The sequence below is a fragment of the Pleurodeles waltl genome, chromosome 2_1, assembly GCF_031143425.1.
Source record: "Pleurodeles waltl isolate 20211129_DDA chromosome 2_1, aPleWal1.hap1.20221129, whole genome shotgun sequence".
NCBI classification, from domain to species: Eukaryota; Metazoa; Chordata; class Amphibia; order Caudata; family Salamandridae; genus Pleurodeles; species Pleurodeles waltl.
In genome coordinates, this window is record NC_090438.1 from 542,867,534 (window position 1) to 542,882,548 (window position 15,015).

At 43.3% G+C, this 15,015-nt stretch overlaps 1 protein-coding gene across 4 annotated transcripts in view; it reads right to left on the minus strand.

The window, feature by feature from the left end:
* Nucleotides 1–15,015, minus strand: part of UBP1 (upstream binding protein 1) — a 528,279-nt gene that overhangs the window by 200,690 nt on the left and 312,574 nt on the right. For 3 of the 4 annotated variants that reach the window (XM_069214377.1, XM_069214369.1, XM_069214394.1), the window contains one exon: nt 7,012–7,119. The exons of the other annotated variant lie outside the window; for it this stretch is intronic. In XM_069214377.1, coding sequence (XP_069070478.1) covers nt 7,012–7,119 — 108 coding nt within the window. The remainder of the gene's footprint in view (nt 1–7,011; nt 7,120–15,015) is intronic. 4 annotated transcript variants of the gene reach the window in all.

The following is a 15,015-nucleotide window of genomic DNA, read 5'->3' on the forward strand; positions in this document are numbered from 1 at the left end:
ATATGTATCTCCGAGTTTGGCAGATTTGTTTCAGCTGAATTATATAAAAGTATTTAAAAAAAATTCAAGGGCTGTTACGCAAGTGGCAAAAGTCTTCTATGACTATTATAGGAAGGGCCGCTTTGGTTAAAATGGTGATCCTTCCTCTATTACTATTTGTTTTTTCAAGTGTAATTTTGCGAGTCCCGAATTTTGTTTTTGTGAATCTGGATGTAGCAATTAGACAATTCATCTGGAATCATAAGAAACCTCGGCTCCAACTGGCTAAGTTGTATTTGGCATTGGAAGATGGAGGATTAGCTCTCCCAAATTTTGCAGTTTACTCACTGAAGCAGTGATATTTGATTGGGTGTCGAGAGTAGGGTCAAAGTCAGAACGTAATTTCTATCTCAATCAGATGATGCTAGAAAGTAATGTACATCTTCTGCGTTTTTTTTAAATTCCCTCGCCTGCCAAAAAGGGTTAGGTATAAATTACCGGTCATGATTCAAGTAATTATATTACAGTTAAAGCGTAAATATCAAATTGATGAGGCTTTTTCATTCCTACGACTGAGAGATATTGGGTGTTTAGGAATGGAAATAAGTCAAGGTAATATTCAGAAATGGGAGGCACTGGGCTTTACGACTTTAGAGGATTGTTTTTTAGCGGATCGTTTTAAAACATGGGCACAGTGTGTAGTAGGAATAAGCGATACTCCAGACAGTTTAAAATTTTCTTATTGTCAAATTCAACACTCACTACGTCTAGCACATAGATCCTCGAGCTGTATGAATAAACCCATTGCCCAGGCCTTTTATGATAATCAATCTGGCATTGGAAAGTGGTATAAATTACTTCAGGATGCAGGGGCAACCAAGTTAACTACCCAACTTCTGGCTCGGATAGCTAACATGACAGGATGCAAGATTGAAATACAGCAGTGGAGAAAACACAACGAGGTGTCGCACAAAGTTCTTAGAGGGGCCAATTTTAAAAAGATTACTTTATTCTTTAAGTGGCTGCTGTACTATAACCCTGCTGTAGTAAGAGACATGCATCCTGAGTCATCAGGCTCCTGTCCACACTGCCAAAACTTTAGGGGAGATTGGATGCAAATGTGCTTTTCTTGTAGATTTTTGGGAAGCTATTGGGAACAGATTTTTCAGAGGATAAGCTCTTGGATACATTATGTGATCACCCCCAATCCTGTGGTGGCGCTTTGGGGTATTACACAGAACACAAATCTTACTATCGCATCCAGATAATTGATTTTGGCGGGCTCGGTGATAGCTCTATTGCTTATCCTACAAGCATGGAAATCACCCATCCCTCCGACTTATGCATTATGGGAGGCAAAAATGGAGTCTACAAGGCTTAGAGAAAAACTGTATGCTAAGCGAATAGGAGCCATGCGAAGATATCATCGGATCTTGGCCAAAATGAGTAATTTGGAGGAAGATTAGATGAAGGGAAGTGGAAGTAGAGGAAGCAGACTTATTTAGTCAATCTTAGGTTGAGCAAATTGGATATAATTTAAGTTTGATGGTTTGATGCGTTAAGTAAAAATGTCTTAACATCAATATATACGGCAATTATATAAGTTGAAGCTATATATATGTAATGTAAGTGTCACCTGCTTTATAAAAATAATAAAAAAATAAAATAAAAAAAAAGGACGTGATTAGGGACAGAACCCACAATATAGTTGCCCATAATGTCAGGAATCCCCAAGGTGCCTCCTGAGTTATCTGTCAGCATCCCCAGAGATTAGGGTCAAATCATATCCCTGTTCTTGGTTAAACCTTCATGTTTCTAAGTAAACATAATGTGCTGTGTTACACAATTGGTTTTATCAATGCTTGTTTGCTAATGTGAGCAGGTGCAGACATGTGCTTCTAATTGGGTGTGGTGTAGACATGTGCTTCTAATTGGGTGTGGTGACTCATCCACATGTGGAAACTCAACTGCTTTCCTGATTGGCTATTAATAGCAGAGTGAAGCAAGCCGTCCTGCTTAGCTTTGTTTTGCTTCCTGATCTCAGCATCTGATTTGGCAGTCCAGCCCCTGCTGTCATCCTCGTATTCAGGACTTTTGAGGCAATTATTTTCTTCATTCCTGTACCAGCTGACACCAGACATTCCTCCAGCACTCCTGAAAAGACTGCAGCTAAGTGACTAGTATTCTCCAGGGAGTTTGTTCTTTGAGCGCAGCGCTTTCCTAGAACAGCTGGTGTATTTTAGACCCTGTATTTTGGCAGAGTGGTTATCTTGAAGAGACAAATGCATTTCTGAACATTCTACATTATTACTGTAGTTACTTGCCTAAATGTGCTTCAGGAAATCAGCTTGAGCTTACGTACTACAAAAAGTGACAGTGCAATTTTTAAAAAGCATTTACGTGACTTTTCTTTCTCTAATAGCCTAAACTCGGATTTAAATTGTGTCATTCATGCCTGTGTTTCAGGTTTGAGGAATTTGATTTTGAAGGGTTTTTCACACACACAGTGAAATCAAACCAAACTGTGCCACCCTAACTGTTTAAACATTTGTATTTCTTGGATTGTTTTTGTTCCTTTTAGTTTAACCCTATGCATTCAGGAAAGTTATTCATGCCCTTCTTTGTCTTTCTTGTGCATGATAAGTGCAACCACAGTTCTAATTGTAGTGTGCAACAGTGAAGCTCTGTGAAGCCAGCCCTAGTGTTGCAGTAGTTATTGTTATGGTACTCAGTTTGGGGTTTTGGTAATGCAGTGTTAGTAATTGTGCCAACAGTTATTATTATCCAAGAAAAGTGCTGGAGCATCCCAGTGTTTTTCTACCGCTCCTGTACCCATATCAGAAAGAGAGATTCAGTTTCAAGGAAGTTGAGTGCACTAACTCTAATATCACTCTGTCAACAATGACCTCCCCCCCAAAGATACAGGGTGCCTGGCTTGACGGCAAGACGTGGCAATGTTTTGTCTCTTTCTCTCCCACTCCCCCTTTCCTTTTGCGACACCTGCCGGGGTTTCTGTGTCCACCAGGAAGTGTTGAGAGGTGTTCCATGAGGTCCGGGGGCATACCATCACCTCTGCAGACATCCTGCTTTTCAGGTGAGTGGCCCGTCTCAACACATAAGAAGAAAAAAGCCGCCAGGGAACTGGAAGAATTCTAAAAGCGACTTTAGTGGGCGGAAGCCATTAATATAACCTCTTCGACTCCTTTATCACTGAGGCGGGCAGAAGCCTTCACAGCAGAAAATGTTTGCCACACAACACCGTCTATATGAAGTAAGTGATAAAGCGGGGAATTTACTGGCATTGTTAAGCTGACGGGACACGGACGCTAGATAGGTACATCAAATCATATGTAATGATGGTGCCCCGTGTGAGACAAACCAGAGGATAGCAGTGATATTTGCAGACTTTTATGAAGACCTCTACAGAACATGCCCATTAGCTAATCCCACACAGATAGCCTACTACCTTAACAAGATAGACTTACCTACCCTTTCTAGCGAAGATTATGAGACACTGGAGATGGACTTCAGCATTGCAGAGGTACGGGCAGCAATCTCTGAACTGAATTCAGGGAAAATGCCGGGGCCTAATGGCCTACTGGCAGAATCCTTTAAAATACAAGCAGACATACTGCCCCCACCTTAAAATTATTCCAGACAACCCTAGAGGAAGGAATTATCCCACTAGATCCAGGTAAAAGCTACTTATGTTGGTGAAAATCATCCAGAACTAAGAATATTATTAGAATTTTAATACTGATCACATCAGACAAGTTTAGATGTTTGTTTTAAATATAACATTTTCAGTTTTTGTTGGCTGGGCTGCACACAGGAGAGCTACTCATCGGAGACACCATTCTACACAAAGCCATAGTAGTGGTTATACATAAACCTGCTAAGCCACCAGCACAGTGTGGCTCATACCGCTTAATATCTCTGCTTAACATGAAAACAAAAGTACTGGCCACAATCTTAGCCACACAACTTTTTCTGTTTGACGTCCCCTTGGTCTATAAGTATCAATGCAGTTTTATGCCAAGCGGTCCACCAGAGGCAATCTCCGCAGACTCCATAACTGGATGGCAGAAATCCAGCTAAGACCTGACTCCTACGTGGTAGTATCTCTAGACACCGAAAAGACCTTTGATGCTGTACACTGTGGCCTTTTAAGACACTAACATTGCAGAAAATGGGGTTTGGACCGTGGTTCCGGTCCTGGATTATGCTACGCTATACTAAGCTGGTGATTACAGTCTCAGTCAATGGCATTCAGTCTGCAGAGTTTCCCATCGGGAGAGGGACCCGATAGTGGTTCCCCTTGTCACCCCTCCTGTTCACCTTGAATCTAGAACCACTGGCTTGACTGGTACGCCTGCACCTGACATCAAAGGATTCTGAGAGAATGACTCCCCGATTCCAGAAGAATAAATATCCTTGTATGCAGATGACATTCTTCTGTACATAGCCCACCCGGAGCTCTCGCTCCCAACACTCTTCCAGGTTTTTGAACACTACGGAACTCTTTCAGGATACATGATAAATTGGGGGTAAATCAGTCCTATTCCCATCAGCAGTGTTCAAGATCAGATAAACCTACCTGGGCAACTGAGAGAAACAAAAGAGGAATTTCCAATATCTGTCGAGCTATGTTACACCCGATCAGAGGAAATTTATAGCCCTTAACTGAAGGAAAGTACTTTCGGACTTCCAGGCAGATGCAGACTGATGGACATTACTCCCCCTCACCTTACTAGGTAGAGCGGCAATATTTAAAATGATCCCTCTATCAAAATTTGTCCATGCTCTACATAACACCTATTATAGGATCCCAGAGGACATATTTATCAAAATAGATAATATTCTTTGGAAACAGTTATGGAGTAATGCCCATCTTTGAATAGCCCTGTGCACTCTGCAGCCCAACTCTTTCAATGGAGAAACAGCGCCTACAGACCTAAGGCCCTACTACTGGGCCTCCCACCTGATTGCTATCAATGAGTGGAACCACCATAGTGGAGACCACCCCACCTACACATTGGAGCACGCACAAATTCAGATATGCTCATACCACCATTATCTTTACGAAGGAAAGAAAATAAGACACCTGCTCCTGGCTCCTGGAAAACAAAAAAACATTCCCCTATCCCACCCACCTGCTTTTTCACCACTAGAGGGTAGACTTTTAAAGGATGAAATAACTGAAAAAGCTGTTTCCATTGTTCACAAAACTATTAAGAATAACATTCCTGACACCCACTTGAAACGTAGGAACAAGTGGGTGACTGATTTAGGCGAGTTGGGAAACTTGGATTAAGATGCTGCATTGATGTTTCCACAGGAAGTGGCGATAAGGTCCAGACTAAGACTTATCCAGTTTAAAATATAGCACTGTATCTACTATGATAGATCCTAGTTACACATAATGGGCAGGGCGCCCTCCCCTGGATGTTTACAATTCTGGGGGCCACATGGAGATTTCTTTCATATGCTGTGGACATGTCCCACTATACGCACATACTGGCATAAAATACTCCTCGAACTGAGTAAAGTGTCAGAGACAACAATACTAGATGGTCCTAAGTTTGTGCTCCTAGGCATACCCAATGATGTCGACCTTCCAAGAATAAAACTAATATTTTGTAACGTAGGTTTAGTGATAGCGAACAGGGATCTGGACAAACATTAGGGACTCCCTGATGTACCTAGAATGTCCGAATGCAAAGCTGACATGGACCTGTACATGGCGGCGGAGAAAGTAACTTATAAGAGCAGAGGTTTTCCCCATAAATTCCACAAGGTATGGGGTAGCTGGATTGATTATTATGGGTAAGATATGCAACATGTTGAAGATGTGTCTCTAACACAGGACCACTAATACAAAGTGTTCGACTCATTGTGCTGATCGATTCAATGAATTGCTTTTACCTTCTTCTCTACCTGATGGACTGCAGTATGGCGACTTGCCTGATGTAATGATGGACTTCCGCCCAATGTTTTTTAATATGTTGTAATATTTTACAAAAGCAAATAAAAATATTAAAAAAAAAAAAAAAAAGTGCACATTATTTGAGTACTTAACAGTAAGCTTCGTTACTCCAAACATATATTTTCCTCATCAGAGACCTACACCCCTCTTGACCAAATGTCTTACTGTCCCCCTATCTAATATGCACAGCTCAGTGCTCTTATCGTCCCATAGGAGGCGGACGTAAACTGCATAGATAAATAAATGGAAACAAAATACTGTTTCTCAGTTTTTTATCAAAACACAAACTACTTTATTTAGTCAGAGTGATGACTCTCCCTCTGATGAGGGTTTACAAAATAGTGAGTTCATAAAGGTCTGGCATTCTATACAGAATACTAGCAGTCCCCGTCACCACTGTGAGGCCCATATTAATATTTTGGATAGCTTAAGTTTTTGCTTCTCATTTAATGAATACCAAATCTGAGGATCAGGAGTAAAGAAAATTCAAATCAGGCATTGCACAATTTGAGTGGTTACAGATGAATTCAAGTGATTTTAGTACACAATGGCCTAAATTGCTAGTTTATTAATTAATGTATGATTAAAGTGAAACTATACTAAACAAAAACAAAGGTCAACTAAAAAGAACACATATTCTCTACTTGCAACCTTAAACAGAAAAAGGGGGTTACACAAAGATAGAAAGAGATTAAAGGAGGAGAGGAACAATACATCCAAAAGCAACATAAGAAAAAGTCAAAGTGTATGACCGTCTATTCCTCACATTTAATATATTGCATAAACAAAGGAGCTGCGCCTGGAAAAGCGAACAGCAGTACTTGTTTCAGTGTTAGATTTAGGAAGAGCCCATTGCTGAGAGACAATCAGAAGTAGTATTCCAAGAAAATAAGTATTAAGTTGGAGGTCCAGGATAGCAGGGGGTTGGTTGATGCACCTTAAATATGAAAGAGGACTATCGGACCATTGATATTTGTCCTATATCTAACACCAATAATTTGCACAAGATACCTTGCACAATAAAAATGAAAGTGGAATTCCCTTACACTGCCTCGCTTTGCCAGAAAATCACCACAGTCTGCTGGCAAAGTCCGCTTGCTGGACTTTTTCTGTTCTTGTTCAACTGCATCTTCAATTATGGGATCAATTCTCATCTGGGACAAACACCAAAAATTGTGATCAATTTACTTTCATTACACAACAGGGAACGAGATCTAAAAGTCTTAAATGTTGCATTTAATTGACCAGCATCAATTTTAATTTTCAAAGAAAATACATCTAATTAAACTCACGTCACATGTACAAAATAATAATTTCAAGCAGTATATATGCCTGTCAAGGGTTCCAAATTTCATATGAAACAATTAATCACATCAAACATGGACTTTTTCTTTTAGCTTTCCAATCGGTAAGGTTTTAAGATATTTAAACATGAGTCTTACTGCAAGACTTTTGGACCCCCGCATTGTGCCAAAACCAGTTGTGTATATATATCAAAATAAAAAATTACAGGTGACCGCATGCCCTAAATAATGTATTATAAATTAGCAAGTGATCCAGTACTAACATGCTGCACTTTGACTTGCTGTTTGTCAGTCAATATCTTGCCACGTGATTCTGAGCTAGTACCAGAGACAGGCCTCATTATAGAATCATCCCATATTTCTCTAAGCCGTCTTCCCATAACAGTTGCTTGTGAAGATTAGAGTTCTTACAAAAAACTAGAATGGTCACCTTGTTCACAGACAGTGCCTGCACTAGGAGATACGCTGCTGGAGAAGACAGCTTTAGAATAATTTGTTTTCCTGTGCAGAAGGCTGAATGCGTACAAGAATTTTTTTTTTTTAACTCAGTTGTTACAAGTTCCTGAAATAAAAGTGTCCGTATAGAATATAGACATATATGTGAATATTCCCAAATCGGGTAGCCCATAACAGTCTGTTTTAAAATAGCATACTTGTTGTTCTGCCTGATTTACAACATTACCTATTTTAAAATGTTTTAATGATTTATTGTGGTGTAATCTACAAATTCACCACACCTTACCATCCACAAGGAAATGGGTTGAGTGAAAGATAAAACCACTTAAAGCTATGATCATGGGAGTCTCAGAAAAACTCAGAAGGAGATGGGATGTCCTTTTACCTTTACATTATCTTTGCCTGCAGGGAGTTTACACAAAAGGGAGTGGGCTACAGCCCATTTGAACATTTGTTTGGACATCCAGTTAGGGGCCCTCTTAGTCTTGTAAAGGAGGGATGGGAGCAGCTTCTCAAACCTCCCAAACAAGGCATAGTTGACTATGTGCTAGGCCTGCGCTCTTGCATGGCAGAGTACTGAAGAAGACTTCTAAAAACCTTGAGGTGAGCCGGGAGCTTCAGAAGCAATGGCATGACCAAAAGGCTGTGCTGACTGTTTACCAGCCAGGACAGAAAGTGTGGGTCTTGGAATCTGTGGCCTCAAGAGCACTCCAGGACAAGGGGAGTGCCCCCCACACAACAGTGGCGAAAAATGGTGAGGTCTCTTATTTGGTTGACCTCAGCACTACGAGAAGAGCCCAAAGTGTCCTTCATGTGAACTGCCTTAAAACTCATGACAAGGCTGACGTGCTTGCTCATGGCCACTGATGAAGGGCACGGAGCAGAGAGGGACCCTCTTCCTGACCTTCTCTCCCACAACCCAGTTAATGGTTCAGGGGATGGGGTAGTCGTTGCAGATTGCCTCTCTGAACAGTAACAAGCTGAGTGCAGACACGTCCTCAGTCAGTTTCTGAACTCTTTTCCCTGACACCCCATCAGACAACCTGGTGTGTGAATTATGTGGACACAGGTAACAGCCTACCTGCAAGGCTAAAATCTATGATAACCTGACTGTGTTAGAGATTGTATCAGGGCAGAAGCCCAAAAGATGCTGGAGTCAGGGGTTATTGAGCCCTTAGACAGCCCAGAAGTACTTTTGCCAAAGCCTCACTCGAAGGGTCGAAAGAGAGAAATTAGGTCTTGTGTAGACTACAGAGGCATCAATGCAGTCACTAAGACTGATACCCATCCTATCCCCAGGGCAGATGAGCTTATTGATACTTTGGCTGCAGCAAAGTACCTCAGCACGTTTGATTTAACAGCAAGGTATTGGCAGATCAGACTGACTGATGCTGCTAAGCCTAAAACAGCATTTACCACTCCTGTTGGGCATTATCACTTCAAAGTGATGCCCTTTGCTCTGACAAATGCAGCTACTGCATTCCAAAGGTTGCTGAAGCGAGTTTTGGTGGGCCTAGAAGACTTTAGTGCAGCATATCTTGATGATATTGCTGTCTTCACCTCCAACTGGCAGGATCACCTGGTCCGCCTCAGGAGTGTATTTGAGGCCTTGAAAAAGCCAGGCCTCACTGTCACGACTACAAAATGCCACAAAAGGTAGAGTAAAGTGGCTTACTTGGGCGACATGGTAGGTGAAGGCCTCGTTCAGTCCCTACTGAGCAAAATCCAAACCAACATGAATTGTGTTTCTCTAACTACCCAGACTCAGGTCAAAGCCTTTCTAGGTCTGATTGGGTATTACAGGAGGTTTGTAAAAGGGTATGGCTCCATTGACCCCATTGAATGATCTCACTTCAAAAGAGATGCCTAAAAAGGTACAATGGACAGTTAGCTGTCAAGAGGCCTTTGATGCCCTGAAAAAGACCATGTGCTCAGCTCCAATTCTTAAAAGCCCAGACTATTCAAAAAAATTCATTGCCCAGACTGATGATTCAGAAATTGGTATAAGAACAGTACTATCTCAACTTACTGAAGAGGGCTAGGATCAACCTGTAGCTTTTAATAGCGAAGGTTGACCCCCAGAGAAAAGCATTTGTCAGCTATTGAGTAAGAGAAGCCTTTGCCATGGTCTGGGCCTTGGAAACGTTGAGGCCATACCTGTTTGACACTCACTTTATTCTTCAAACAGATCACAACCCATCTTATGGCTTAAACAGATGAAGGGTGAATATCCAAACTGTTGAGGTGGTCCATTTCCCTACAAGGGATGGATTTTTCAGTAGAACATAGACCTGGGAATAACCATACCAATGCAGATGGACTTTCCAGAAATTTCCAGTTAGAAAATGAAGAATCACCTGGGTGAGGCTAGTCTAACCCTCTTTCATTTGGGAGGCGGTTATGTTGGAAAGAAGAATCTTTCTAACATAGTTACACCCATTTTTTGCCTGGTGTCCATATGTTTAGACTGTAGTACACTGGAGTCCTGCTAATCAGGACCCCAGTGTCTGTGCTCTCTCCTCTAAATTTGATTACTGGTAAACCTTTTACACCCACAATTGGTATGCTGGTGCATACATGTAAGTCCCTAGTACATGGTACTTAGGTGCCCAGGGGATTTTTGCACCAGGGGTCTCCCATGGGCTGCAGCATTTATTATGCCACAAATGGAAGCCCAAGCAAACTGTGTCTGCAGGCCTGCCATTGCAGCATGTTTTAAATGGTGCATGCACATTTCACTTCAGATATAAGGCTTGCCTTATATCAAAGTCACTCCACTTGGACACTGTAAGCCACTCCTCTGGTAGGCCCTTCAGCCCAAGGGCAGGGTGCATTTCCCTAAGTTTGAGGGTACCCCTGCATGAGCGGGGCACCTCTACATGCCCCAGACTCCATTCTCTGGGCTTTATAAGTGTGGGGAAGCCATCTTATGGTATGTAGTGAAAACGAATGGTCCAACTACATAATGGCTTCTCCGAACCTAGGCATGTTTGGTATGAAACATGTTGGAATTGTGCAACTACATTGATTCCAGTGCTCGCTGCATGGTCTCATTTAATCCGGGGGTTCCTTAGAGGATAACCTAGTTCTGCCTGTGTGGCCTTACAGGGTCCGTCTGGCTGCAAGCCCTCGCTGCTGCTGACTGCAGACACTGTGACCGCCTCTCCCTTTGAAATAGGTGTCTCTGGGCTGGCATGGCCTCTTAGCACCACCAGACTGCTTTGAAGGGCACATTTGGTGCCCTCCTCGCATAATCTGGTTTGCACCAGTTCAGGAAACGTGGGCTCCTGCTCAGGCATGAAACTACACAAAGGACATGGGAGTGACCACCCCACTGTCCAGCTCCTAGGGAGGTGCACAGAGCTCTGCCAGATGGCCACTTGATTCTGCAATCTTGAAAATAAGATATGCAGAGGCCCCTAGGAGCATCTGACTGGTTAGGCCAGGTAAATGATGTCCCTGGCCCTGCCTGATAGGTGGGTCAATTCAGAGAGTGACCAACACCTATTTAGGGTTACTAAGGGCTCTGCACCAAGTGTGAGTCCTCAGAGTCAAGCAAGACTCTACAAGGAACTCTCTGAAGACATCTTCCGCTACTGGCCTCTGGAACCACTTTTGGAACTGAAGCAAGACTGTATCCAGTTAGGAGGGTTCCCACTACAACATTTTTTCTCCAGCTCCTGCAAGATTTCTGCAACATCCGTGGCTGTGCATCGTCCATGTTACAAGGACTCTGTCTGCATCGAAGATGGAAGCAGGAATCTTCTTCGGAGTGAAGAAGTAACTTCCCTGCATTCGCAGGCACCTCAAAAGGATGACGACTTGTTGGTGGAACCTGCTGTCCCACGGACAACATAAAGGCTCTGCTCACAGGTGGTGGTTCTGTAGTCCTCTCCGAGTCCAACTTGTTTACTGACCAACTTGGGAGCTATTGGGCCCTTGCTGCAGCCACTGGAATGGTTCCTTGTGCACTGCAACTGTTGCTCTTGCCCTGGCTTGTTGGCTCTTCCTCAAAGAGATCTTCGATCTCCTAGAAGCTCCAACCACCAGCACTCTGCAACTCCAGACTCTGCAGCTCCTGCGACGTGGGACTCCTGTTTTTTGTACTGTTGAGGCCTCCCTGCGACTGCCTGTGCCAGCTGCCAGTGGGTCTCTTGTGGGGGCAACTCAGACTCTGGCTGGCTTTCCTCTCTGCTGAATGCCTACCCCAACTCCCCTCCAAGGGTTGAGTCACTAGGACCTTGCTGGTCCTCCAAAACCTGCAACCTTTCCTGCATCAGCTACCTGATTTTGCCAAGGCTTGTTGGTTGTCCTGCTGGCCACTGACCCTCCTGCAATCTGGCAACCTACTTGGGACAGCTTGTGGGCAACTCCAAGGATCTCCTGCATGCCCCTGGACTCCGCAGCAGGACTTCTTCCTTCACCGTCCTGCAGGATCTTCACCTCCAAGAGGGTGGCCATTGCCTGTCGGCACCGCCTGGGCATCTCAGTGTAGTCTGGACACTGTCCCCTTTTTTTTCAGGCTCTCCATGTCTGGAATCCACCTCCTGGTTTCACCGGCCTGGTCCTCAGGTAGCGGCAGCAGCTAGACAACCAAGGCTTCCAATGACGTCAATGAGGATTTCCTGCACCATTTCACCCCTATAAACCTGAGCTCCCTAGTGTAGGTACTCTGGTCTTCTGGGTATCCACGGTTGGGGGCACTTTCCAACCTTCTTTGTGACAAATGGTTTCCTCTGGGGGACCACTGGGAAGGGTCATGAATCCATAAAAATCCAACTGCGACAGTCCTGTGTTAGCCTATTGGACACCCGGCTTGATAACAGCTCTGCACCCGGGTGCCTGCAGGATTTCTAATACTTACCTCTGGTGATTTCCTACTCCACCAGCCCGAGGATCCAAACATACTTATCTTGGTTGGGCATCTCCATTCTTATGCCACTTTCTTAGTGTACGGTTTGCCAACCCCCAAACCCCCCCTCCCCTCTCAAGGGGCCCCATGTATTTTTTATATTTTTCATGATTATTACTAAGTGTATATATTTGTGTGTTATCTCAAGGTGGAAATATACCAATGCTAGAGTAACTTTAGTGTTGTAATTAAAAAAACTTAATTTTTGCAACACCTTGTGTGGTTCTTTCTTTTGAACAGTTACTGACTGACTACTGTGGTATAGCAAGTGCTTTACACTCCTCCTCAATGCGCTTTAGCTGCTCACCACAGCTTCCCCTAGAGAGCTGTTGCTATCTGGACACCTAAACAATATCACTAAGGGGTGCCTGGACTCCTTAAAGGGTGCCACACCATATGAGTACACCATAAACTGAGCCAGCCTCCTACATTGGTGGTGCAGCAGTGGGATACATTTGCTTTGCATTGCTTTACCACTTGATCATCAGTGACTTTCCATAAGAAAGATCACTACTAACCGTTGGGAACATACTATACCCGTAACTACAGGGACTTAAACTTTTAGCTTGGGTAGGCAGGGATCTAGCAGAGCCCTTTCTCCAAACTTTTTAAAGGTTTTGAACTTTAGAGTAGGTAGGTACACTATATACCCTACTCTAACAACATGTTTTTAGTTGAGGGAGCTGACCTGACTTGGGAGTCTAGGTATGGGGATTCTTAACTTCCAGGACCTTAGGACCCTATGCACAGCTAGGAAACTTAAGACATGTAGTAACCCTACCAAATCTACTCTCTTAGACTTCCTCACTCAGGATGACATACAGAACCCTGGTAGGGCGACAGAGTTAGATGAGAAGGGTGAGCCACCAGTGTTAGAAACAGAGGTACCAGATACTTCTTACGGCCACAGTGGACAGAACCATGAGTATTCTGGAGATAACTTTGAACCTGCGGGGAGCTGTGCTGGTAGCACAAGAGGGACTTGTAGTATTAGGCCCACATTTACTTCCCCTGGTGTGGTCAAAAGGGTATCCAGGAGGAGTAGAACCTCCTCCTCTTTTCTTGCCTCAGCATCTTCTGCTGGGTCCATCCACTCTAGCTCAGAAGAGGGATCCTTCGATAGGGGGTTCAGCTTCTTGAAACTAGAGAAGGCAAAACTTAAGTTGAAAAAGCAGCACCTAGCTCTTGAAAGAGAGGCCCTAGAGATGGCCAGGGAAAGGACGGATTTGGGGTTATAACTCCATGGTGGCAGCATTAGAGAGTCCAGAGTCAGGGAAGACACCATTGATTCTAGGAATCTCAGCAGGATAGTCTCTCCTTACAAGTCTGGGGATGACATCCATAAGTGGATTACTACTTTAGAGAGGGCCTGGGAAGTCCAGAAGGTCCCTCAGGGGCAGTGTGCAGCTATTTACACGTCAAAGCTAATGTATTTCAGATTGTTCCATAGAAGAAGAAATACACACAGGTCCAATGAGTACAATTTTCGCAAAGATCTAACCCACCACTGGTACCTGATCCACTAAAAATGAGTGATCGTATATCAATTAATTAAGTAATACACCCACAATATAATGCTAATGAGATATAATTTTGTTACAGCAGGAAGACATAATTAAACAGAAACATGAATGCAGGTGGCACAAGGTGCTAAATGTACTCAGTGCAAAACAACATATTTACATATATACGTCCAATAAACATGAGGTATCCACAGCGGGTTTCTACATTAACAGGAGTATATCTTCATTTTTGAGGTTTGTTGACTGGATTAACCCATGGGTTGTAGCAGTTTTGACCCAAAAAAGAACTAATCCATGAGTCTCATCTGGACAGCACTGACTGACTGATACATTCCAATGCTGGTCGTCAGCACAGGGCTCCTTTAAAAGAATCAGGCCGGCCGGCACAGAAACAATTCATGTCTGATACGCAATGCACGGGCAGAGTCAGTGAGGATTGTGATTGTATTTGGATATCTTGTGTCTTTTGGATGAATATATATGTTGTTATGCACAGAGCCCTTTTTGCACCTTGCGTCATCTGCACTTATGTTTCTATTTCATGATACTATAAAAATAATACATCACACTGGAATTATACTGTGGTCCTTTTACCTAATTTTACATGCAACCACACCTTTAGTGGATCAGGTACCAGTGATGCAGTAGATCTCTGAGAAAATTGTATCCACTGGACCGCTGTGTACATCTTTTACTAAGTTGACCCGGGTTCCATTCTGAGTTTATGCGTGGGTCCTCATGTTGATTACATGTGCCATAAAAGAGCCTTCCCGTGCAACAGATCCTATTCCATCGTAATGAAGTTGAGCAAATGCAGAATGTTAGCGCTCTAGTTGTTCTTTAGAACTCTCTGGT